This window comes from Mastigoproctus giganteus, unplaced genomic scaffold, assembly GCF_048544385.1.
Source record: "Mastigoproctus giganteus isolate SK-2022 unplaced genomic scaffold, ASM4854438v1 scaffold_16, whole genome shotgun sequence".
Lineage (NCBI taxonomy): Eukaryota > Metazoa > Arthropoda > Arachnida > Uropygi > Thelyphonidae > Mastigoproctus > Mastigoproctus giganteus.
In genome coordinates, this window is record NW_028328293.1 from 2456145 (window position 1) to 2481634 (window position 25490).

Below are 25490 nucleotides of genomic sequence, written 5' to 3' on the forward strand. Positions count from 1 at the left end.
TCTGCATTAGAGGTTCGACAGTAATGTGTTTACATTTGTTACAAGTGAAAATATGGTTGGAAGAAACGGTCCATTACAACTCTTAGCTGACCAGGAAACAGCCCGGACCTGAATCCTACAGAGAACTGTTGGCATCGTGTGGAATCTGCAGTCAGATTCCACACTTGAACTTCAGGAAGCCATAATTCGTGTTTGGAACCACGAACTATCAGTTGATTATCTTCAGAAATTGATCTTGTCAATTCCTCGACAGTGTGCTGCTGTCATCAGGGCCAGAGGCAGTTCAACTAAATATTAGTTTGCACCTGGTGAACTTTTCATTTTGTTTTCCATTTAAAATGATAAACTGAAGCAAAATGAATGCTTCTCATAACATTTAAGCCATAATTGTCATGTTTACCAAAACTGTTGTATAAAGGTTGCAAATGCTCATTTTGGAATATTTTGAGAGCACCTGTCAAATACTACTTAGCTTCACCTTAACTATTAATAAATATCTTTTGTCTATATTTCTATTTGTGATGCTAGTCATTAATGTAATATACCATCGCGAAAAAGGGTTAGAAATGTGAAAATCCTAGGTGATGCACTTTCTTTGAACACCAGTGTGTGTGTGTATCTAAGAATTGGTAGCATATTTTTAGGTTTCTTTTTTTTTTTTTTTTTTTTTTAGGAGCATTAGCAACTAAGGCCATATTGCTCCTGGGATATGCGGTGGTCATTCCCTGACCTTTCCGCATCCTCCGTATTTGATGGTCACGGGCTCGAACCCCGGTGTAATTAAGAAACGTGTACTATGCACTGCTGTTCTTGCCCACCTGGCTATGGAGGCGCCTTTAGGTTTCTGCCAAGTCTTTTTACCGATTTTTTATACACAGGTCTATGTCATAAAGAGAAACAGTTTCTATCAATTTTTTTATTCAAAGAGACTGATGGAATAAATTCCCATCTACCCTTGTGGAGGTGAAAACACATCTAATTTTAAAGAGGACTAGAAAAATACTCAAAATAAGTAAGAAAAGTTGATACTGGCTGCACTCTTATTTCTTTCTTTCTTTTTTTTTTTTTTTTTGTCTGATGCACATTAGCGTGTTTCATTGCATTATTTGCCAATTCTGAATTGCCATCATTTTAGAGTAGAAAAAATGAATATTCTATGGAAGGATGCTACTCCCTCCATAGTGTATTCATCAATTTCCAAGTTAATTTGGAAGATAACACTCTTTAAACATATATTATGCTAAGGTTAAATAAAAGTTAACCTAACATCTTCAACGTTTTATAACCTGCTCAACAATTTAGTAAAGTCTTTGAAAATACAACTCAGCAAGTAGAATTTTTTTTTTTTTTTTTTTTTTTTTTTTTAAACAGAGATAGTATCCAGTAAGAAGCTTGTGACGCAAGCAGTGACAATCCAGAATAACTCAGTAACACTACAAGATAAAGAAAATTTTCTAAAAAAATTGTAAATTTGATAAGAACTTTGATCATAATGTTAAATAATTTCTTGCTTTATTCTAAGCATAACTAAATGGTGAAGAAAGATCACCAAGTGCCTACTTAAGATATTTTTTATGCACCTGGTGGAAGGTCAAAAAGAAGAGACACTTGCAAGATCAAATTAGTTTCTTGTAGAAAATGCCTGCAGTAAAATAACAATTCTTTTTCTTTTCCAAAGAAAAGAAAAAGAATAGATCATAGATGTCTAGTATTCATATCATTTTCTGCATACAAGGTGTAGCAATAAAGTTCCTGGAATGGTGCTGTTAAAATGTTCAATTAGTATGAAAATAAATGAAAGTGGTATGTTGTAGTTCAAACTACCTCCAACAGATAGTGGTACAGACTATTCAGTAGGCTGAGGTTGCGAGTAACAACCAGTTTCATTTAGTAGTGTTTAATGTTGTCATGTATTCATAACAGAGCAATGAAAGATATTAAATTATGCTTTAAAGTGGAAAATCTGCAACAGAAACGATACATGAAATGTTGAAAACTGTTTATGTTGATGAAACTTTAAATCATACCAGTGAGTCTGAATGGTATAAGTGGTTCAAAGACAGATGTGAGGATGTTCGTGATGACCCGATAAGTAGGAGTTCATCAACCTATTGAAATGAGGACAGACTTGCAAAAGTTCAGGAAATTGTGGAAAGAGATTGTCATTTGGCCCTTGGAATGATGAGTGGGATATGAATAAGGAGACAGTTTACCAGATTCTGCATGAAGAAAAAAGGAAGGTTTGTATAAAATTTGTGCCGCAGAGCCTAATGGATGAGCAGAAGAAACAGAATGTCATCATGTGAAGACAATCTTAATTTCCTTGAAGGTATCACTGGACATGAGTGTTGGTTATTTCGGTATGACCCAGAGATGAAGCATCAGATTATTTGGAGGACTTCAAAATCATCACCAAGACCCAAAAAAAGTTTCATTGACAGAAGTCCAGGATCCAGATGATGCTGATCATGTTTCTTGACAAAATAGAGTGTGATTCACAAGGAATTTGTACTTGAAGAGAAGGGGAGAGAGTCAATGCTGCATTCTGTGTATAAGTGCTTCAAAGACCTGAAGCACATTTCTTGGGTGAAGTTGCAATTTCCAGAGAAAGGCAGTTAGTTCTTGTTGCATAAAAATGCTCCTGCCCATTCTACACTTGTTGTGAAGACATTTCAGATGAAACATGGTACTTTAAATAGAACCATCCAACCTACTCTCCCAATCCAGCACCAGTGGAATTATTCCTCTATCTCAATGTGAAAACTGCCCTTACAGGGAAAGAGATTTCAGGATGCTGAGGACATAAAGAAAAATGTAATTGCCAAACTGAACATCATCCCTTCGGAGGCCTTTGCTGACTCTTTTCAGAAACTTTTCCTATGACCTTTCTGACCTGGGATTGAGTCAACCTGGACTGGAGAGAACGAAGACATTTTTGGGCTTTCTTTTCACAATGAGTGAATTAGTCAGCCTCCAGTGAAGGTTGCTTGACAAAAATATCTGGTTTTTTTCTTCTGTCAAATTGGAAGGAAAAGTTTTTAAAATTAAGGTGGTTCCCCCTCCAAGTGGATTAAAAACCCAATGCCACATATTTGCAAAACGAAGCAGTGAACGTGTTAAGCTATGTCACCTACTTTAATGCTAATCACCATTAAGAACTTATCTTTTGCTTGGAGAGTGGAAAAAAATTTGTTTTGGAACTGTCAGCAAGTGGAAGGTTATGGCAAAAAAAAAAAAAAAGTCATAAAAAGTGGGAATTATTACATAAATTCAGAACCAAAGCTATAAAGTGTTTTTCAGCAGGAAATATGAATAGTCAACTATGAAATCTTCAATTTCATTAACCTTCAAACTCATGGTGTGTTTTTATGCAAGGAATTATCTACTTTACTTGCCTCACATAAACCAGATGAAAACTAAGCATGAAATTGGTGTCAACTTTATATCACAAGCAACTAGCAATGATATCACAAACTGGCAAGGAGAAGAGTTAATAAGAAAGCAATTGCTTGCTTGCCTAGTTACTAATTTCTTAACTGAAAACTAATCATGAAATCAATAAAAACCGTATAATAATATCAGTGTTCAGGTTGGAAAGTCAACAGGAAAATTAAACAAAGAAGTTATGTGATACCTGCTTGGGGTCTGGAAACAAGAATGGAGTCCCACTAGAAATGGATAATTGGATGCCGTCTCAAATACATGTTTCTCTGTCTGTACCCAGTCAATATCCTGAAAAATTTCAAAAACTTTTTTTAGTTATGTAAACTGAAAACGAGAAACTGAAAAAAAATGTTACTTTTTTTGTTTCATATAACATCATTATTAATATTATTCAATTGTTAAAAAATATATTATTCAGCTGTTTCTTATGAGTAATTAGAAATAAAACGGAATGAAGCAAGTTTACACAATATTTATGACAGTGAATTACAACTAACTTACAGTGTTATTTTCAAGAATTTTTTTTACTAATCTAAGTAGTAAAATATCTTTTTTAACAATCATTGGCGCAATACATAAAATAATACAATGATGTTCTAATCATTTAAAATTATATATTTATAGCAAAATTTAATACTTTATGTAAATTCACCTCAGATCAATGGTGTGATGACATCTAGAAATATATTTCCTAGAATGGCTGTTCTAAAATAACTGAACCTTTAATAGAGATTATGCAAACACTTCTGTGGCTTAATTCTAAATAGGCCAACTTAATTTTTATGCACAACTGTGTTTATGGTCTATTATTTTATTGTATCTTTTTTATGCTAAAATGGCTAATGTTAGCTCTTCTGGTATTAGATATTGGCCATTCTAGCATAAGTAAGATACAACAAAATGCTACAAACAAAGTATGCATAAAAATTGATAATGGCCATAAGTTATCCTTTTCTTTTTCCTATTTGCAGCTGTTATTTAATAGTCACGATCCATTAGTATTCTTTTTTTTTTTTTTTTATCTTCCCACCTTTGATTTTTATACCAGCTCTGTCAATTCACCATTTGATCCTTAAAAATTTAAATTTAGTACATTTGGTTTTTTTAAGTTAGCCTGAAGAAAGCTGGCCATAGTGGAGTTTGGGTTTTTTGTAGACTAGTTAGTTCTTGCAGTTTGTTCTGTCAGAGGTCATATGCAGAAAAGCAGCCTAATGTTCAACAGTGAACATTAAGAACATTGGTGAACATTAAGAAATAAAAAATTTTGTGTTTTGACAGGTGTGAGTCTTTCCCTGAAGAAATCATGTCCTGTGATACATCCTATTCTTTTGATTCTTTTTTATTATTTTTTGACTTCAGTTAATTTCTTATTTGGGAATCTAATTTAGTCTATGGGGATGGATTCCTTCCCTTTTTTTGTGTAACATAAACAACGGCATTGCACCAAACTCACAAAGGTCTGAGAGCCTTTCTCCTGTGGTGACGGTAGGTTCTTGTCTAATTTAATTAATTTAGCTTGTTTGTTAATTAAGGATTTTTTTTTTTTTTTTTTGTTAAATATGGTAACAACAGCAACTACCAAAATATATAATGTACTGTAGTTTCATCATTATTAATTTCACAAGGTTTAAGAGTGATTAATTCAACATTATTGTTTGTTTATTTAGTTTTACAGTCACTTATACAAGGTTCTTAGTAGCAGTAATCCCAGAATAACATATCATTTGGGTGGCACCAGATGCAGGGTAGTGGAGTAAAAAGAGATCTGAGGGGATAATTGTACAGACCAACTTTTATTTTATGAGGCAAAAGAGCTTACTGGCACCTTTGCCATCCAGGATGTGTACAGCTGAATATTTTGTAAATTTATTCACATAAAAAAAAAAAAAAACAGATATTTATTCTATTTATATAATGGGAAGTTAGAATACATTTAAGGAGGGTTTATTTTATTTCATTTTTTGGCTTGTGCTGTATAAGCTTTGCTTCCCTGCATTATTTTTCCATTACTAATACTTTTTTTTCCTCATTTAATCTACCCTAAATATTGAAGAGGATAAATTTATTATAAAATTACACTTACCTCATCATCAGTGACTAATTCTTTTTTGATAACCTTCATGGCATAAATTCTTCTAGTTTTCTTTAGTTCTACCATGAGGACTTTGGCATAGGAACCTCTTCCAATAACTCTAAGAAGGTCAAAATCTTCCAGCGTATATTGTCGAGAATCAGCCTGTTCTAGCTAAAATGAAAAGAGAAGTGAAACCTTAACTTTCAAGGTATATATTACAAGCCAAATTAATTATATAATTTGGCTTGTAATATAAGCTAACTATAAAAGAACACTACACACCATATTAAACTGAACTAAATATTTATTAAACATATGAGATGGAACAGATAATCGAAGGCATTTCTAACACAAACACAAAGGTTTTTCCACAGTTTGCTTATAACTTGCCAACCAGTTATGTGATTAAAAAAAGTATGCCTTATCTCTCTCCAGGAGTTACTGATTTCACAAAGGCAATCATTAAACCTGAGTTTCAGGGAGCTTAAATGGCCAGTATACATTTTTTTGTGGTCTCATTGATTATAATTATTGTAATGGAATATGTTGAGGAGATTTAAGTGCAAAACCGATATTTTTTCTTATAATCAAATTTTTCAGAAAACTTCTGTAGGTAAGACATAACCATAAACTGCTGAGAGGTGGATGGTTCACTAATTTGTATATCATAAAACTTGCTGATAATTTTGTTCTTGATTCTTCTAATGCCATGGTTAGGCCCATCATTTTAATTGGAATAATCTGAACATCATGTTAAGTTCTTAAAAATCTGTCAAATATGCATGATGCTCTTCTGGTAAGTAAAGTGAGGATTTCAGTTTTTATAAGGGTGGGTATGAACGAATTTAAGATTTTGTTTCTGTCAAGATTCGTTTGGGGCATGCCTTCCTATCAGGCAAACTTCAATATTGCTTGATTTCTTCTTCTGTTTTTATCTCGGGCTGATGAACAGAAATTGTGTGTTCAGAAAACAATTTTTAGTTTTTATATGGGTTATCAATATGGGGAATACTGTGAAAACTTCACTGACACAAGAAGCCAGAACATTACAACAGAACCCAACACAAAACTTTTCACATACAACACACTATACTTTTTCTGACTTTTACACAGTTCTGTATACATCACAAGAGTACTGGTGGCGCAGATGTGGGAAACCACAGGTAGCGCCTTACCCAAACACTATGACAAAACACATACAGAAGGAATGCATTGCATTATAGTGATCTAGAAATACATTTTAACACTGGAAATGGGAAATTAAAAGTTTCACCAACAATATGGGAAATGGTTTTTTCTTTAAAGGCAAAGAAAAGTTGGCCTATAGCGAACCAGTGCAGCCAAGCAAATTTTGAGAGAGAAGGTTAGATTGTCTTTCATTACTTCTTTCTTCTGATTATTTCTTCTAGAGACATGTGAGTTCAGGAAATGCCCATTTTTTTAAACAATTCATTAATCAACCACCTACTACAAAACAAACTTATCAATTAACCCCAGGGGCTCACATCTGGTGAGTATGGGCTTGGCACACCCAGGGTCCTGAGCTGGATATCATCATTCTTCTCTTTCTTGGTGATTCCCTTCTACTTCTCTCTCTCTCTCTTAGGGTAACTAGGGGAATTTTTTTTTTTTTTTGGCTGGTGCAGCATAAGCCTTAGGCTTCCTTGCACCATATAGCTAATAATAATAACCTATTGGTGGGCCTTGACATGTCTGAACATAAGTGGGATTGTGCCATCTACACAAATTTTTGTCAATTTATCATAGCATCCTTTAATAATTTAAGATTTCAATGAAAAATATAAGGGTATATCATACACACCTCTGTAAGTTTTGTTTTCTCATAGCATAGAGCAAATAAGTCCCTATATATAGACATTACACACTAACTACTGACCTTTAGTATGGCCAGTGATGATTATGACTTGTTCATTCAATTACTGTCAAATGCTCAGAAATCACTCAGTATGGTGGGGTGCACTGAAGTGGGTGTGAAAAAGTACACAAACCATTATTCAAAATGGACAGGCAAATGTTGCTTACAAAGAAGGAAGTGACTGTGGTGGGGTGTTCGAGAGCTGTGTAGTTAAAGTGTACCAGGACTGGCGTCAAAATGGTCAAACAATGACTCGACGGCAAAACTGCAAAGGTCAGCGAAAGGTTGATGTTAGAGGTGAGCGCCAGGTCCAATGACTCGTACAGGCACAGAACAGTTCAAGAGTTGACTACTCAATACAACATGGACCAACCCGGAACAATATCTGGCAGGATCATGTGTCACACGTTCGCACGCATGGGCTATACCAGTAGACGACCCCTACAGCATCCTCTCCTAACCAAGGTTAATTGGCGTAAAAGACTCAACTGGTGCAAAGAGAATGCAAGTTGGACGTTAGAAGACTGGAAGAAGGTGTGCTGGTTGGATGAGTCACGTTATTTACTGCACACTGTGCATGGTCGTGTACGGATTTGGCGTCAACAACATGAGGCTCTTGATCCATCATTCATGGTATCAAAAGTGCAGGCCGGTGGAGGCAGCTGTATGGTGTGGGGCATGTTTCACTGGCAGGAACCTGGACCCCTGGTGCACGTGGAACAACGTATCAGTGGTCTCCGCTATTGTCAACTGCTTGCTGACTGTGTACACCCCGCTATGTTACACTTTTTCCTGAATAGTGATGGTGTCTTCCAAGATGACAATGTGCCGAGCCATTGGGTACTTGTTGTGCAGGAATTGTTTGAGGAACACAGTTCTGACTTCCAGCATATCGATTGGCCTCTGAACTCCACAGATATCAATCCCATCGAGCACTTGTGGGACACTATAGAAAGGCATATCAGGCATCTGGATACACCAATCACCTCCATACTTGCATTGCTCGGCGCATTACACACAGCTTGGTTGGCCATACCTCCCGAACGCTTCTGACATCCTGTTGAATCAATGCCACGTCGGATAGCTGCTGTACTGAGGGTAAAAGGAGGATCTACGAAGTATTAGGTAGGTGGTCATAATTCAGTGATCACTCAGTGTAAACCATGATTTTATATTCAGGTGCTACAGAAGAAGAGAAAAAAACTTCCAGCATATCGATTGGCCTCTGAACTCCACAGATATCAATCCCATCGAGCACTTGTGGGACACTATAGAAAGGCATATCAGGCATCTGGATACACCAATCACCTCCATACTTGCATTGCTCGGCGCATTACACACAGCTTGGTTGGCCATACCTCCCGAACACTTCTGACATCCTGTTGAATCAATGCCACGTCGGATAGCTGCTATACTGAGGGTAAAAGGAGGATCTACGAAGTATTAGGTAGGTGGTCATAATTCAGTGATCACTCAGTGTAAACCATGATTTTATATTCAGGTGCTACAGAAGAAGAGAAAAAAACAGTGTAATTCATTCAAAAATGTGGAAAACATTGATGATGCAATACTGAATTCTTTTGCTTGTTTTAAAACTTTTTTTTTTACCTTCAAGCAGATGCTGCTGGCATTTATTTATTCCTCTCACAGCTGTAATATGGCTTCAGTTTAAACCCATTACCAGAAGTGTTTTGGCTAATGAGTTTGTTTCAAACCAAACCTACTATCTGTTCACTCCAGCATTAATCATTCATTGTTTTTCATACAGTTTCTCTTTCTTTGCAAACCAATACATTTTACAAATATGTCGAAACAGTTGTGATATTAATTGATGGCATTCTTCTCCTCCTCCCCTTCTTCTTACTCACACTACACACGAGGAACATAAATCTTCGAAGTCGTGGATGAAGGATGGAGATAGGATAGCATGTACGAATTTCGTTGTTTTGCGAATGCCAATAGTTTGATAAATTCAGGAAGAACTATATAAACTATAGAGGTGGAATGGACAGGTGATATGGGAAGTTTTTTTTTTTGTTTTTTTTGCTGAGCTGCTGTATAACTTGTTTTCTTGCTAATTTTCCACTACTAATACTAGGGAGGGAAACCACTTCTATACCAAGTGCCCTTCCTTATTAATATGATTTTCTACAAATTACCACATATCATGGCCATTTCAAGTAATCCCTTGTACTGAAGTTTTCATCGGTACTACTCTTTAGCTCAAATAAGACTTGCAAAGCAATAATAATAAGTCATTTGGGATCTGGAAATAGTAATTGAGTGGTCAAGCAGGAAAGTGCAGCAATGCACAGACTTTGGGATTCTGCTGCTTAGATGGTCACAAATGTCAATGATCCCCCCCTTAAAAACATGAAAGCCCCCCCCCCCCCTTAAAACATGAAAGCCGTCTACTAGTATTGCTTATATCACTGTCTTACTGGAATACTTACTGAATCCGGACTGCTGATTTTCTCCTGACTTGAAAGGGAACTCTTCTACTGACACTGGCAAAATTGACATCAGTTTGACTGTTGATAATTTCATAATGTAATAGACAGAAACTTTTATTTTGAATGTTTATGTATAAATATTTATCCTAGCAATATATAAACTTCCTGATGCTAACTGAATTACAAAAAAATTTTGTCACCCAAGGAGCATTGCTTATGTACTAACTCTTGTATATTTATTTCACACTTTTTCATAAAAAGTTTATTTTTTATTGACAACTGCGCTATTACCAGCAATTTCTGCACAACAAACTATTTACAGTAATCTCTCATGAACCATGGTAAAAATGAATAAACAGCATTAGCATTAGTAGAGGCACATGATGCAAGAAAGCAAACTTATACAGCATCAGCCAAAAAAAAAAAAAAAAAAAAAAAAAAAAATCCCATTTCACTGATCCATTCATTTCAAATGTTTGCCTAGTTCTGCCTTGAATTTGCTTAAGCTATCAACTTCCACAACAACAGATGGAAGTTTGTTCCTGCATCAACTACCTGCTGGCTAAAGGCAAACTTCTGCACATCTATTTTACAACTGTCTTTCCTCAGTTTGAATCTATGTCCCCTCAGGTTTGTATCTGAGCAAGAATCCCATCAGCATTGAGGCTGGTCATCCATTCGCTGCAAATTGCAGAGCTTAAGCCTTTCTTCATAGAGCACCACTCTGTTCCTTTCACCAGTCTTGTTGCCCTTCTCTATACTCGTTCTAGCAACTCTACATCCTTCATAAAAGAGGCTTCCAGACATGTACGCAGTATTAGCATTAGTAGAGACATACGATGCAAGAAAGCAAGCTTATGCAGCATCAGCCAAAAAAAAAAATAAACCCTACCATTTCACCCCTCCATTCTTTCCAAATGCCTGTCTAGCTCAGCTTTAAATTTATTTAGGCTATTAGCTTCCACAACAAAAGATGGAAGCCTGTTCCACCAATCAACTACTCGCTGGCTAAAAGCAAATTTCCACACATCTATTCTACAACTAACTATCTTCCTCAATTTGAAACTGTGCCTCCCCTCAGGTTCTTAGTCTGAGCAAGAGGAAGAATCCCATCAGCATTCAGCTTGCTCAACCCATTCAAGGCCTTATACACCTCAATCAGATCACCTCACAGGTGCCTACTCTCCAGGCGCTGCAATTTGCAGAACTTAAGCCTTTCTCGGTAACTCAAGGTGTGGCCCGACCATTGCCTTATACAAATGGATAATCACCTCCTTATCCCTGTTCGCAAAATTCCTGTATATCATTGACAAGACCCCATGACTTACTCTGGCAGCTTGTCTGCACTGCTCAGAAAACTATAATGAATAAACATGGGAGCATTCCTGAAAAGTACAGCACTTGGCAAAACCAAAAGTAAGAGGTTAGGCAGAAAATCATCAACTATGCCAATAAAATATATGGGGGAGGGGACTTCTTTATTGAATTATCAGCAGTTAATGAACATTTAGATCACTTAATAAGCATAGCATAAACTGTTAATTTACTAGACTTCAAACGTTATGAAAGCAATTCCAAAATATATCCACGAAAAATAAATATTCAATAAATAACTCTGTGTATACACTCAGTGATCACTGAATTATGACCACCCCATTTGTTTCAACTTAAAAAAAAAAAAAATTTTTTTTTTTTTTGTTTTTTTTTTATGGAACCCCAAACACGAGAGGGTATTAGAACCTATAGTACTTAGTACCGTGCTTGGGTTGGAGGTGAGAAGACGAAAGAAGATATTTGTTGACATTGGACTTGAACTTCTGTAGATTGTAATTTTCAGGAAATACGTATGAAGGAAGGTTGTTCCACAAAAGGCAGTTGAATGAATAAATGAGGAAGATGAAAAGTTGGTTCTGTGGGTTTGAGTTGGACAGTAAATGGATGTTGGCTGGTGGCGGCACGTGTCGGACTGTTTTGAAGAGAGAGCGGGAATTATAGAAGCCAATTCAGAAGAACAGTGCCATGGAAGTATCTGAAAAGTGCATGCAGCAGAAACAGTGCGTCTATGAGAAAGGCGAGTGGAGAGACTCTGTTAGAGATGAGTCATTCGATTAATTAACCTAACTGCCACTCTTCTGAAGGAATCAAGAAGTCTGAGAGAGGTTTTGGGGGCACCACCCAAATGTGGAACAATAGTCACTGCAGGAGGGATTTGCGATTTATACAGAGTGAGCAGCTGTTTGGAAGAAAAGTAACCGCGAGAGCGAAAGAGAAAACCAAGTTTTTTAGATGCAGAGGAAGCAATATTTGTAATGTGCTTGTGCCAAGAGAGATTAGAAGTCAGGGTAATCTCCAAAAGAGATATATCCTTTTGCCTAGAAATTGGAGTGTCACTAAGATAGCATAGGAGCAGAAGAATCCTTTTTGCGAGATATAAGACAGACTGAGTTTTAGAAGGGTTGAAATAAGTGTTTGCAACTAAGTGTGCGGGATTCTGGAAGATCTGCAGTAAGGATGCAGATCGATATCGAGAAGTGAGTGAGGCGGAAAGCTTTACGTGAACAATCGTAGAAATTGCAATAGGCATGTGCTATCATCGGCAAAAACTATGGATAGGATTTCCCAGTCAATGGAAGAAGGTCATTGATATAAAAGAGGAAAAGAGTGGGGGAAAGAACTGAACCTTGGGGGACACCGGCATTAGTGGAGAAGTTTGAAGACAGAGAGCCATCTACCATCACCCTCAGTGAGCCATCAGAGAGAAAACTGGATAACCAATTACTAAAAACAGTTGGCAAACCATAAGATGGAAGCTTGTTTAGAAGACCTTTATGCCAAACACGATCAAAAGCCTTTGAGATGTCAAGAGCAACTACTTGTGTTTCACCGAACCTTTCCATTGAAGTAGTCCATAAATGGGTAACATAAGCCAGAATATCTCCAGTGGATCGACACTGACGGAATCCATACTGGTGATCGTTGATCAGACAGAAGGTTTCTAGGTAGTTTAAGAGTTAGCGGTTAATTGATTTCTCCATTACTTTAGAAAGAGTAGAAGTAATTGCAATGGGACGATAATAGGATGGGAGGAATTTGTCACCCTTTTTAGGAACTGGCTGGATATGAGCAAATTTCCAAGCAGAAGGAAAAACACCTTTGGAATAAGAAAGTGAAAAAAGGCGGCAAAGAATAGGAGTAAGTTCAGGAGCACAGATTTTGAGAACAAGTGGAGAAATACCATCAGGACCTGGAGCTTTCTTAGTATCAAGATTCATCAAATTCCTTCTGATATCCTTTTGATGGAAGACCACAGGAGGCATTGAATGGACCGTGTTGGGAATGATGGGAGGTGTTTTACCAAGTTCATTAATACATGAGCTGGAAGAAAAATGGGATGCTAGCAGGTCAGCTTTATCCTTGGCTGAAGTGACAACAGAACCATCTGGTTTGGACAGAGGTGGAAGCAGAGATGGGCAAAAGTTGCGGCCAATAGCTTTGGCAAGAGACCAGAATGCTCGGCTACCATTAGGGCAAGAAGCAAGTTTTCTACTCTTAGCCTGTTCAAACTCTAGTTTGGACTGATTAATAACTGCTTTACAATTGTTGCGAGCTTTGGTGTAGGCAGAAAATGAAACTGAAGAATTAGAAACAAGCCAATTACGATATGCAACATTCTTCTCTTGAACAGCCTTAGCACATTTATTGGAAAACCAAGGTTTAGATAAAGGACGAGATTTTAAAGTGGAGTGTGGGATAAAGGATTCCATTCCTGCAAGAATAATTTCACTGACACGAGCTGAGCAAACGTTGACATCAGAAGTTTTGAAACAGTAATCCGACCAAGGAAAAGAAGAAAAGAAGTCTCGCAGGTCATCCCATTTTGAATTCTTGTAATGCCAAACAACACGAGGTTGGGAATAGCCATGAGATAAAGGTTCCATTGGAGAAGAGACAATCACCAAGTTGTGATCTGAAGTGCCTAAAGGACCTCTCATTTCGACCGTGTACTTAGAAGGGTTGTTTGTGAGAAAAAGATCAAGCGTATTGGCTGTATGATTCGGATTGTCCGGTATTCTTGTAGGTAAATGAACAATCTGTGCTAGGTCATTAGTAATTGCAAAAGCCTCAGCATCTCGACCTGCTGGGTCGGTGTGACTAGAAAACGGAAGCCAGCTGGAGTTGTGAACATTAAAATCACCAAGGAAAATTACCTCACTGTTAGGAAAGTTGGACTGGAGAAAGTCAAGTTGCAACGAGAGGAAGTCAAAGAGCTCCAAGTGATTAGTGGAGTTGGGAGAACGGTAGAGACAACAGATGAATTTGACACAATGAGGTAGAGAGATTTTAAGCCAGAGAAGATCAAAGAGAGGAGATTCCAAATTTCCAAGTCTCTGACAGGGAATATCAGAACGGACATATGCACAAGTACCACCTTTGAGGCGAAAGGAATCATACAGCGAATAATTTGGGCATCTGAGATGAGCAGTAGTTGAATCAACCGATAACTGAGATTCTGTCAGAAAAAGTACATGTGGTTTGGCAGACTGCAAGTGGAAATGGACATCGTTTAGATTAGAATTGAGACCACGTATATTTGTGAAATGAATTATGAAATTTGCCGGGAATTGCATGGTTAGCTCAATGGAAGTGAATTCTAGGACAATTTGTGTGTTTTATACATGTATGTAAAATAACATAATCCTACTATCATATTAAATATAATTTATTTATTTATGTCAAATTTAGTTGGCAATGTATAGCATTAATTCTACTGGGATCCAATTAGTCATTATACACAGATATAATATTTGAAGATTAAACGCGCAAGGTATAATATGATATGGGTTTAAATTAACTATATAATATCGGTGTAGATACACCATAGTTTACCCATAAATTAAACTACGTACGTAGTATAAAGGCATTGTTTTTAATTGTATCTCATATTGTGGCTACCTTCAAAATGAGACACCAGGTATTGCACTACTTCGAATAAATAATGCTTCTCTAGTAGAGAAGACTATTGTTATTTATTCTCAGTGGATGCCACCACTCAGACAGCACCGTTTCAAAGCTGTTGGCCCATCATCAGTGGGTGGGCAGGTACCCTGATAATGCAAACATGCCATCACAGATGAGGAACCACTTCGCAACTATGATGGCATGTTTGCATTATCAGGGTACCTGCCCACCGACCGATGATAGGCCAACAGCTTTTAAACGGTGCCGTCTGGGTGGTGGTATCCACTGAGAATAAATAACAGTAGTCTTCTCTATTAGAGAAGTGTTACTTATTCAAAGTAACACTTCACAACAAAATACCTGGTATCTTGTTGTGAAGGTAGCCACAATATGAGATACAATTAAAAACAATGCTGTCACACTATGTCCGTAGTTTAATTTGTGGGTAAACTATGGTGTATCTACACCGATATTATATACAGCAAACCCCCGCTATTCGCGGTATCTGTATTCGCGGTTTCGCGATTGCTGATTTAATATAAAATGAAACCTAAAAAAATGTGAATTTTAAAGCGCCGTGAATATTTTCCGTCAAAAAAAAAACATGGGCATGGCTAGAATTATCTTTCCCGGTCAAAACAGCGTTCAGTGGGTGGGGGGGGGGGGGTGACAAAATCGCGAGCGTGGATGTTTCTCGCTAATCCTTGTTCAGTATGTGTTATGCGCTTGTCATGGAAGGTTTCGTCGTTTGCTTTTAATTTCTATGTTTATGAATTGAATAAATTTATCAATTTATAAATTGATATGCTTACAAAAATGATAAATCTACCGTTTTGCAGTGTAAAACAGACTTTTTCGAGTGTGTTAACGGAAGAAAGTGACTATATTGTGGACAAATTCTTTCTAACCCGTACAAAAATATGGCTACGAATAACAAGGGAAATGTGAAAAGATCAAAGAAGGTGATGACATTAGCGAATAAAATTGAGTTATTAGATAAAATTTCTAATGGTGAAAGTGTCTCCTCAGTGGCAAAATATTATAAAATCAATGAGTCAACGGTACGATCAATCAAAAAAATCGGAAGAAAAAATCCGCCGTAGGGTCCGTGAAAACGCGCTAATTGCTTCAAAAATTTGCTCTGTAACTCGTGATGTTAAATTAGAAAAAATGGAAAAAGCTTAAAATCTGTGGATAGAAGACCGAACTCAAAATAAAATTCCGTTAAGTTCACTCATCATTCTTGAAAAGACAAAACTCCTTTATCAACACTTTAGCGAAACTGGTGATAGCACTGACGGGATAAGTTTTTTAGCTAGCAAAGGCGCTGGTTTGAAAGATTTGTTTGAAATTTCTTATAAATATTACATTTAATATTAAATTGTTTCTTATTTTCATTTCGATGCCATATGCTTGCATTTCACAATGTACTGTCTATGTACATAGTCATATTATGAAGGTACATATAATACATACATAGACAAAATTTTAGACTAGTTTTTCTTATATATTTCATACTTTGGAACGGAACCCCTTTATTTCTATGGGAGCCATAACTCAGTATTCGCGTTTTCGGTATTCGCGACATTTCTCAGGAACGTAACCCCCGCGAATAGCGGGGGTTTACTGTAGTTAATTTAAACCCATATAATATTATGCCTTGTGCATTTAATCTTCAAATATTGTATCATTCTGTACACCATTTGGCATCTCTCATATTGTGGAACCACTTTACAACTGTGATAGCATGTTTGCATTATCAGTTTACCTGCCCACCACTGATGATAGCCCAACAGCTTTGAAATGGTACCGTCTGGGTGGTGGTATCCACTGAGAATAAATAACAGTAGTCTTCTCTACTAGAGAAGTTTTACTTATTCGAAGTAAAGCAATACCTCGTATCTCATTGTGAAGGTAGCCACAATATGAGATACAATTAAAAACGGTCTTCACACTATGCATGCAGTTTAATTTATGGGTAAACTATGGTGTATCTACACAGATATAATACACTATATTTTCATCCATTAGAAGTGAATGGTAGATTTATATGCTAGATATATAACTAAATAAGGTTAAGATTAAATGGATAACCACTCAGTGATTACTGAATTATGATCACCCCATCCACAATGGACTATGCCATATATTTTGCAATATATACAAAACCAAACAGCTTCATATGTGAGAGTAGGGGTAATTTGCATCTGATTGTGTAAGTCAAATTGATAAAGTAGCAGTTATGGGATGCAGTTAAGATATCACAGAGTTTCAAAAGGGCATAACTGTCGGAGCTCATGTGTTGAGCACTTCCATATCGGAAATGATATGTCTTGTTGGTTCTCACGGCCCACTGTGGTTAAGGTATACAAAAAATTGTGTCAAACAGGTCAAACCAACTGCTGCTAACAGAAATGTAAAGGCTTATGCAAGGTGAATGTTCATGGTAAGCAAAGAGTGCAGCGCAACGTACGGGTTCAACAGCAGGTCACTGTGCAACAGCTGATATCGCAATACAACATGGAGGATGCAAGAACAATATCCCAAAAAACTAAGTAGTAAATGACTCTCATAAACCAGTGCAATACCACCACTTTGCTTATTGGAGGCTTGAAGACATGTTTAGTCTCCAGCGCTAAGTTCCAATCAACCCTTCCACATCTCTTCCATCATGCAGCATGACTGATTACTTTTGACGACGATTACACGGTTATGATGAACATCATGGCAAGATCCAATCTTCCTTACATTTCGAGGATACAGCTCTAAAACGGTGTTCGCAGGCCGGCCACTAGGTAGTACACCGGACCGAACCATTAGTAACTCTTTAGGAGGCTTTCGGATCAGCTAGTGTATAATCTTGCTACCTCTACTCTGCTAGATAGTGACTGGAGAGAGTCCGAGTAGTGTGTATGTGGGGGTGGGGCATTGTCGAGGCCACATTATATCAAGGATCTGAGTATATTCTTAGCAGGTGTACGTCATATCCAAAAATTTCATTACTTCATACACTTTTCTTAACTTTCATTATTTCAAATGTTGTTACTCCCACTTTTCTTACTATTGAATACACCATGAATTGTCAAACTAATAGAGTAAGCTTATCTGCAAAAAGATCTAACCCCCCCCCCAAACACTTCCTAGTTCTGTCACAATTATACGTGGTCTCAATTCAAATCTCAACGATATCCATTTACACTTGCAGTCTGCCAAACCTATATAATTTTTTCTGACAAAATCTCAGTTGTGCAATTCCTTTTGCCTCAAAGGTGGTACTTGTGCATATATCTGTTCCGATATTCCCTGTCAGAAACTTGGTAATCTGGAATCTCCTCGTTTCGATCTTTTCTAGCTTAAAATCTCTCTACCTCATTGTGCCAAATTCATCTGTTGTCTCTACCATTCTCCCAACTCCACTAATCACTTGAAGCTCTTTGACTTCCTCTCATTGCAACTTGACTTTCTTCAGTCCAACTTTCCTAACAGTGAGGTAATTTTCCTTAGTGATTATAATGTTCACAACTCCAGCTGGCTTCTGTTTTCTAGTCACACTGACCTACCTGGTTGAGATGCTGAGGATTTTACAATTACCAATGACCTTACACAGATTGTTCATTTACCTACAAGAATACTGGACAATCCTAACCATACAGCCAACACAAACAACCATTCTAAGTACACGGTCAAAGTGAGTGGTCCTTTAGGCACCTCAGATCACAACTTGGTCATTGCCTCTTCTCCAATGGAGCCTTTATCTCATGGCTATTCCCAACCTCGTCCTGTTTGGCATTACAAGAATGCAAAATGGGATGACCTGCGAGATTTCTTTTCTTCTTTTCCTTGGTCGGATTACTGTTTCAAAACTTCTGATATCAACATTTGCTCATATCGTGTCAGTGAAACTGTTCTTGTAGGAATGGAATCCTTTATTCCACACTCCACTTTAAAATCTCATCCTTTATCTAAACCTTGGTTTTCCAATAAATGGGCTAAGTCTGTTCAAGAGAAAGTTGCATATCATAATTGGCTTGATTCCAATTCTTCAGTTTCATTTTCTGCCTACACAAAGCTCGCAACAATTGTAAAGCAGTTATTAATCCATCCAAACTAGATTTTGAGCAGGCTAAGAGTAGAAAACTTGCTTCTTGCCTTAATGGTATCCGAGCATTCTGATCTCTTGCCAAAGCTATTGGATGCAACTTTTGCCCATCCCTGCTCCCACCTCTGTCAAAACCAGATGGTTCTATTGTCACTTCAGCCAAGGATAAAGCTAACCTGCTAGCATCCCATTTTACTTCCAACTCATGTATTAATGACCTTGGTAAAACACCTCCAACCATTACCAACATACTCCATTCAATGCCTTCTATGGTCTTCCATCAAAAGGATGTCAGATGGATTTTGACGAATCTTGATGCTAAGAAAGCTCCAGGTCCTGGTGGTATTTTTCCACTTGTTCTCAAACCCTGTGCTCCTGAACTTACTCCTGTTCTTTGCCACCTTTTTTCACTTTCTTATTCCAAAGGTGTTTTTCCTTCTGCTTGGAAATTTGCTAAATCCAGCCAGTTCCTAAAAAAGGTGACAAATCCCTCCCATCCAATTATCATCCCATTGCAATTACTTCTACTCTTTCTAAAGTAATGGAGAAATCAATTAACTGCCAACTATCTAGAAACCTTCCGTCTGATCAATGATTGCCAGTATTGATTCCGTAAATGAATAAACGATCCACTGGTGATATTCTGGCTTATGTTACCCATTTATGAACAAATTAAATGGAAAAGGTCTGTGAAACACAAGCAGCTGCTCTTGACATCTCAAAGGCTTTCCATCGTGTTTGGCATAAAGATCTTCTAAACAAGCTTCCATCTTATTGTTTGCCAACTGTTTTTTGTAATTGGTTATCCAGTTTTATCTCTGATCGCTCACTGAGGGTGATGGTAGATGGTGCTCTGTCTTCTAACTTCTCCACTGGTGTTCCCGAAGGTTCAGTTCTTTCCTCCACTCTTTTCCTCTTGTATATTAATGACCTCCTTCCACTGACTGGAAACCCTATCCATAGTTTTGCCGATGATAGCACATTGCATTCCACTTTCCAGTTTGAGAAACCTTGCCCTGCTCAATCAGCTTCAACCTCTCGAATATCCACTACCAATTCCTTAAATGCCAATCTCCAGGTAATTCTCCAGTGGGGCAAAGACAGTTGATTTAATCCTTCTAAAACTCTGTCTTGTCTTATATCTCACAAAAAGGATTCTTCTGCTGCTATGCTTATCTTTGGTGGCACTCCAATTTCTAGGCAAAATGATATATCTCTTTTGGAGATTACCCTGACTTCTAATCTCTCTCTTGGCATAAGCACATTACAAATATTGCTTCCTCTGCATCTAAAAAACTTGGTTATCTCTTTCGCTCTCAGCATTACTTTTCTTCCAAACAGCTGTTCACTCTGTACAAATCACAAATCCGCCCAACCAGGGAATATTGTTTCCACATCTGGGGCGGGCCCCCAAAACCTCTCTCAGGCTTCTAGATTCCCTGCAGTTAGGTTAATTAATGATTCCTCTCGCTGTCTCTTAGATGTACTGTTTCTGCTGCATGCCTTTTCTACAGATACTTCCATGGGCACTGTTCTTCTGAATTGGCTTCTATAATTCCTGCTCTCTCTTTCAAAACAGTCCGAATATGTGCCGCCACCAGTCAACACCATTTACTGTCCAACTTCAAACTCACAGAACCATCTTTTTATTTTCCTCGTTTATTCATTCAACTGCTGTTTTCTGGAACAACTTTCCTTCATACATATTTCCTGAAAACTACAGTCTACAGAAGTTCAAGTCTAATGTCAACAAATATCTTCTTTCGTCTTCTCAACCTCCAACCCAAGCCCATAAGTACCATTGGTTCTAATACCTCTCGTAAAAAAAAAAAAAGGAAAGACAATGTGCCACACACTCAGACATATGGGATTCCACTGTAGCTTACCCAAGAGATACCTTCTCCACACGACTAATCACTATCGATGGTGAATACTGTTTTTGTGAACAATACAGTGGTTGGACACTGTAATACCAGTGTGCAACACTCCAAAGGACACCTTTGTGTGGTGCAAGTAACACAAGTTCATAGAACTTGTAAATGGCACTCACTATCCAGGCAGGTGGCAGTAGTTACTTAATTTTGGGCATATTTTGATGGCAAGAACTACAACCCCTGGTGCGTATGGACCAACATTTCACTGGTGAGATCTACTGGCAGCTGTTAGGAGATCATGTGCATGTTGACATGTTGCATTTTTTCTTGCAGACAGAAAAAGATCTTCCAAGACAATAATGTGCCGTGTCTTTGAGCCTGCACTATGCACAAATGGTTCAAGGAACACAGTGAAGATATCACCCATCTTGATTAGCCTCCAAATTTGCCTGACTTCAATTCAATTCAATCCTTCCTATTTCAAAACACTTCTATAGAGTGTTTTGAAATAGGAAGTGAGAGGTGGACGTATAACTCTCAACTATTCCAACACTGTAGAATAGCATTACAGATACCTAAGGACACCTTCAGACATATAGTCGAATAGCAGCTATTATAAATGTGAACGATAGCACAACAGTACAGGTGACTCCTGCTTAACGCTGATAATTCGTTCTGGAAAAACAGAGCGCTAAGTGAATCCGTGCTAAGCAAGTGCCACAGTCGGTGCCATAGGATATTTCCTAATCAATAATCCTAATCGGTAGTGAAAAGATGCACAAATGTCGGTCAAAATATTTAATATTCAAATATTTGTACATTATTCTAAATTACATATGTATATAATTATGTGGTAACTACTTACATATCAAAATTAAACTTAAAATTCCAATTAAAATCATGAATTTAATTGATCTGAATTGATGAATTTAATCACGGAAAATGTGTCGATTTTGGGTTGTACTTTGGCCCTCTTCCTAAAAGGGGTTTTAATTTTAAATCCCCCGCAGCGTTACCACCCAACAATAAAGTCAACTGATCCCTCACTGCTTTGACACCTGGCAAGTTTTTTTATTCTTTCAATATGAAACTTCTTTTAAGCATTTGTTTCCAAAAAAGTCCTGCTTCGTCTATTTTAAAAACTTTTGAGAAATATAACACATATTAATACCCCTCTTCAATAATTTTAACAAGTTCTTTTTTGAAAGTTTTGCGCTCCTTGATCTGCACTTGCGGCTTTTTCCTAGATTTTAAGTCTATTCAACCAGCCCTTACTAGTTTTAAATGGTTCCTCATTTTTTTTTTTTTTTTTTTTTAGGTGAGTTTTCTTCAGATCATCATATAGGCTAATCTCTCTCTCTCTCTCTCTCTCTCTCTCTCTCTCTTTCTCTCTTTTTTTTTTTATAATATTTAAATTAACTGAATTCTGCATTGGATATTATCTTCAATAAAATTAATTAGTCTCTCCATTTCAATCCTAATAGCTGGCCTAGCCCTAGTTGCTTGCAGTGGAACAGCTGTCTTTCCCGCTGCCAAAATTAATTCTTTATTTTTTATAATTGTACTTATAGTTAAGAACAATTAGGACTTGTAAGTCCTAAATTATGGTACACATCTGCTTGTCGCTGACTGGAATCAATTCGCTTCAAAACATCTAATTTAATTTTCAAATTCAGTCTTTTCTTACATTTATAGTCTTCGTACTGTGTCCAGACGTGTTGCTTTTTCATTCTTATCCGCCATTATTAACTCTTTGAAAATGTAACTGCATTGGTTGCTTTAATTATGATACAATGTTCGAATAAACTGTCCGTTATGCACAATGTCTAATACTCTACTGAGTGATGACTAGACTTTGGATAAATGCATATAACACAAATATTACAAGCAATATACTTGATCATTTTTTTTAAAATGTTGATCTCGGAACTATGTAACAAGTCACTACTGCAATTAAATTAGCGTGTGAGAAAATTTCACTGAGCGTGGGAAAATTTCTCAAGTCTGCATGGGAAACGCTTTAATGCTATTTTGCGATTCATTTTCAAGCTATCGACTCCATCAAATGAAACGGTTTCGTTAAATACGCCAAAAATGCAATCTGTAAAAGAGCGTTACAGTGATGTTTGTTTGTTTGTTATTTGGTTTTTAGGAGCATTAGCAACTAAGGCCATATTGCTCCGGGGATATGCGGTGGTCATTCCCTGACCTTTCCGCATCCTCCGTATTTGGTGGGCACGGGCTCGAACCCCGGTCTAATCAAGAAGCATATGCTACACACTGCTGCTCCTACCCACCTGGCTACGGAGGTGCCAATATAGTGATGTGTGACAGTGTTATAGTCAGATAAGGGTTATAATATAAGAACAGCGTTATAGCGAATCAGCATAAAGCGAACCACATTATAACAAGGGCCTGCTGTATTAGGTAGGTGGTCATAATTTAGCGATCATTCAGTGTGTGTGTATACTCATGGGCCAAAACATAATGACCACCTACTTAACAGCGTGTTGGGCCACCTCTTGCTGCAATAACTGCTTGAACCTGGGGTGGCATAGACTCCACAAAACTGCAGAAGATATTCTCAATTATCCTGGACCAGCTGAACAGAAGGGCATCCTAAAGTTCACCAATGGAGCGAGGCACTAGCATGGACTGGTAAATTCTGCATTCCACCGCATCTCACAAATGTCTGACAGGATGGATATCACAGGAGTATAGCAGTCAGGGGAGCACACAAACTGCTTGTACATGATACTCAGATCATTCCTGCATAATGTGGGCTTTGCGACACAAGGTATCTTGTTGAGTCAGGCAGGACTATGTTGGCCCTTGAATAGCTGATAATGCCTATGGATGCTGAAATACTGACCTCCTCTTTCCCCATTGCACAGGCTTCATACTGATGAAGTGGCAGGCACTAACTGTACCATCACTATATATGCTGTGGGATGAATCTAATTGTGGACACAGGGGTGTTCATAATGTTTTGGCTCATGAGTGTGTGCGCATGCACGCACACAGCAAACTTCTCTATTTGGGGTAGTTGCAAAATAATTTTTCCTGGATATTAAAACCCAAGATAATTCTCGAAATGAAAGAAAAATTCATAAATATAACAAAAATTTTTAAAAATTAACTAAACAAATAAATGATAAATTAATTTATTCATATCTATAAAATATATTACAGACACCACGGGAAGAGTTCACAAAAAATTTAACGAATTCATAAATTTGTAAAAGGAAAACAATGAAGTTTGTTTTTTTTTTCTTTGGTCTGCATTCTACAAATTTACTTACATCAACTTAGAACAATCATCTTAATTTACATGTAGTCAAGTAGAGACTCATTAAAATTGATGTTTTAGAATGTTTTTCATCTTTATTGATGGTCGGAAGTTTTTGATCAATAGAAAGAACAACTCTTCCATTTTAACACAATGGATGCACGAATGTGAATACAAAAAAATTCTGAGAACAATGGTAGAATCTACCATACAGTAGTAAAATCAAAGGATTACTGAAATATAACTAGGATGAACAAAAACATAGAGCAAAGGTGGGGATATGAAAAAAATTCATGGGCACTGTCTACAGGAACGTTATAAAATGTAATGGATTCCATGTACAGTTGGTCGTTGACTTACGACCGACTTCTGTTCTGACTGACAGGTCGTAAGTCGATCTGGTCGTATGTCGGCCATATATTTATTAACAGTATTTTTTAACCTTTCTAATCTTTTTATCATCTTTATAATTTATTTTTATAATCTTTTAAATTTTTATCATCTTTTATTTTTCATTTTAAATACAGTAATATTTTTATCTTTTACTTAGCGATACTGTACATAAAGTAAAGTAGTAAAGTGCAGCCATTATCAACCCACTGCAGGATGGAAGCCTCCTCAACAATTCATGTTGAGGGAAATGGACCATAATCTGCCACGCTGGTCCAGTGCGGGTTGGCAGATCGACCGTATTCAGCAGTCAGGGGCTTGAACCCCGGTCTACTCAAAGAGCGTGTGCTACTGCACTCCCGCTCCTGCCCACTCGGCTACGGAGGCCGTCTGTACATACCTTCGTTTATACGCCTAGGCTATCTCTCTCTCTCTCTCTAGGAGGTTAAATTGAAACGTTCTCTACATTTTAATTGTTGTTATTTTTAGGAGCATTAGCAACTAAGGCCATATTGCTCCGGGATATGCGGTGGTCATTCCCTGACCTTTCCGCATCCTCCATATTTGGTGGTGACGGGCTCGAACCCCGGTCTAATCAAGGAGCATGTGCTAATGCACCGCTACTCCTTCCCACCTGGCTACGGAGGCGCCTGAGAGAGAGAGAGAGAGAGAGAGAGAGAGAGAGAGACCATAAAAGTGAGAAGTATTGCTGGCAAGCAGGGCTGATGCAAGGTTTAGCACTCACAACAAAAAAAAAAAAAAAACCTCTTCCCACCCAGTTTATGGCTCATATTTTGCAGTTTTACTTGAAAAGAGTACCATTTAAAGGTCAAAGGACTGAAAAGGCATCATTCAATATATCAAATTTAGGAGACTCCATTGTCCATATTTTTTTTAAATAAGGGTAGGTGGACTAGAACCAGGCTATGTCTGCCGGGAGCCACTATTAATGATGTCACCAACAGACTGTCAGATATTAAGGGGAACTGACAACAGACTGTCAGATTTTAAAGAGAATATTATTATTCATTT

The 25490-nt window shown here is 37.4% G+C and overlaps 1 protein-coding gene across 3 annotated transcripts in view; it reads right to left on the minus strand.

Annotated features, from left to right (window-relative positions):
* Positions 1 to 25490, minus strand: part of aPKC (protein kinase C iota type) — a 424352-nt gene that overhangs the window by 205199 nt on the left and 193663 nt on the right. For all 3 annotated transcript variants that reach the window (XM_090389406.1, XM_090389407.1, XM_090389405.1), the window contains 2 exons: positions 5528 to 5689; positions 3635 to 3732 (listed from right to left, as the gene is read on the minus strand). In XM_090389406.1, the coding sequence (XP_090245532.1) occupies positions 3635 to 3732; positions 5528 to 5689 (260 nt within the window). The remainder of the gene's footprint in view (positions 1 to 3634; positions 3733 to 5527; positions 5690 to 25490) is intronic.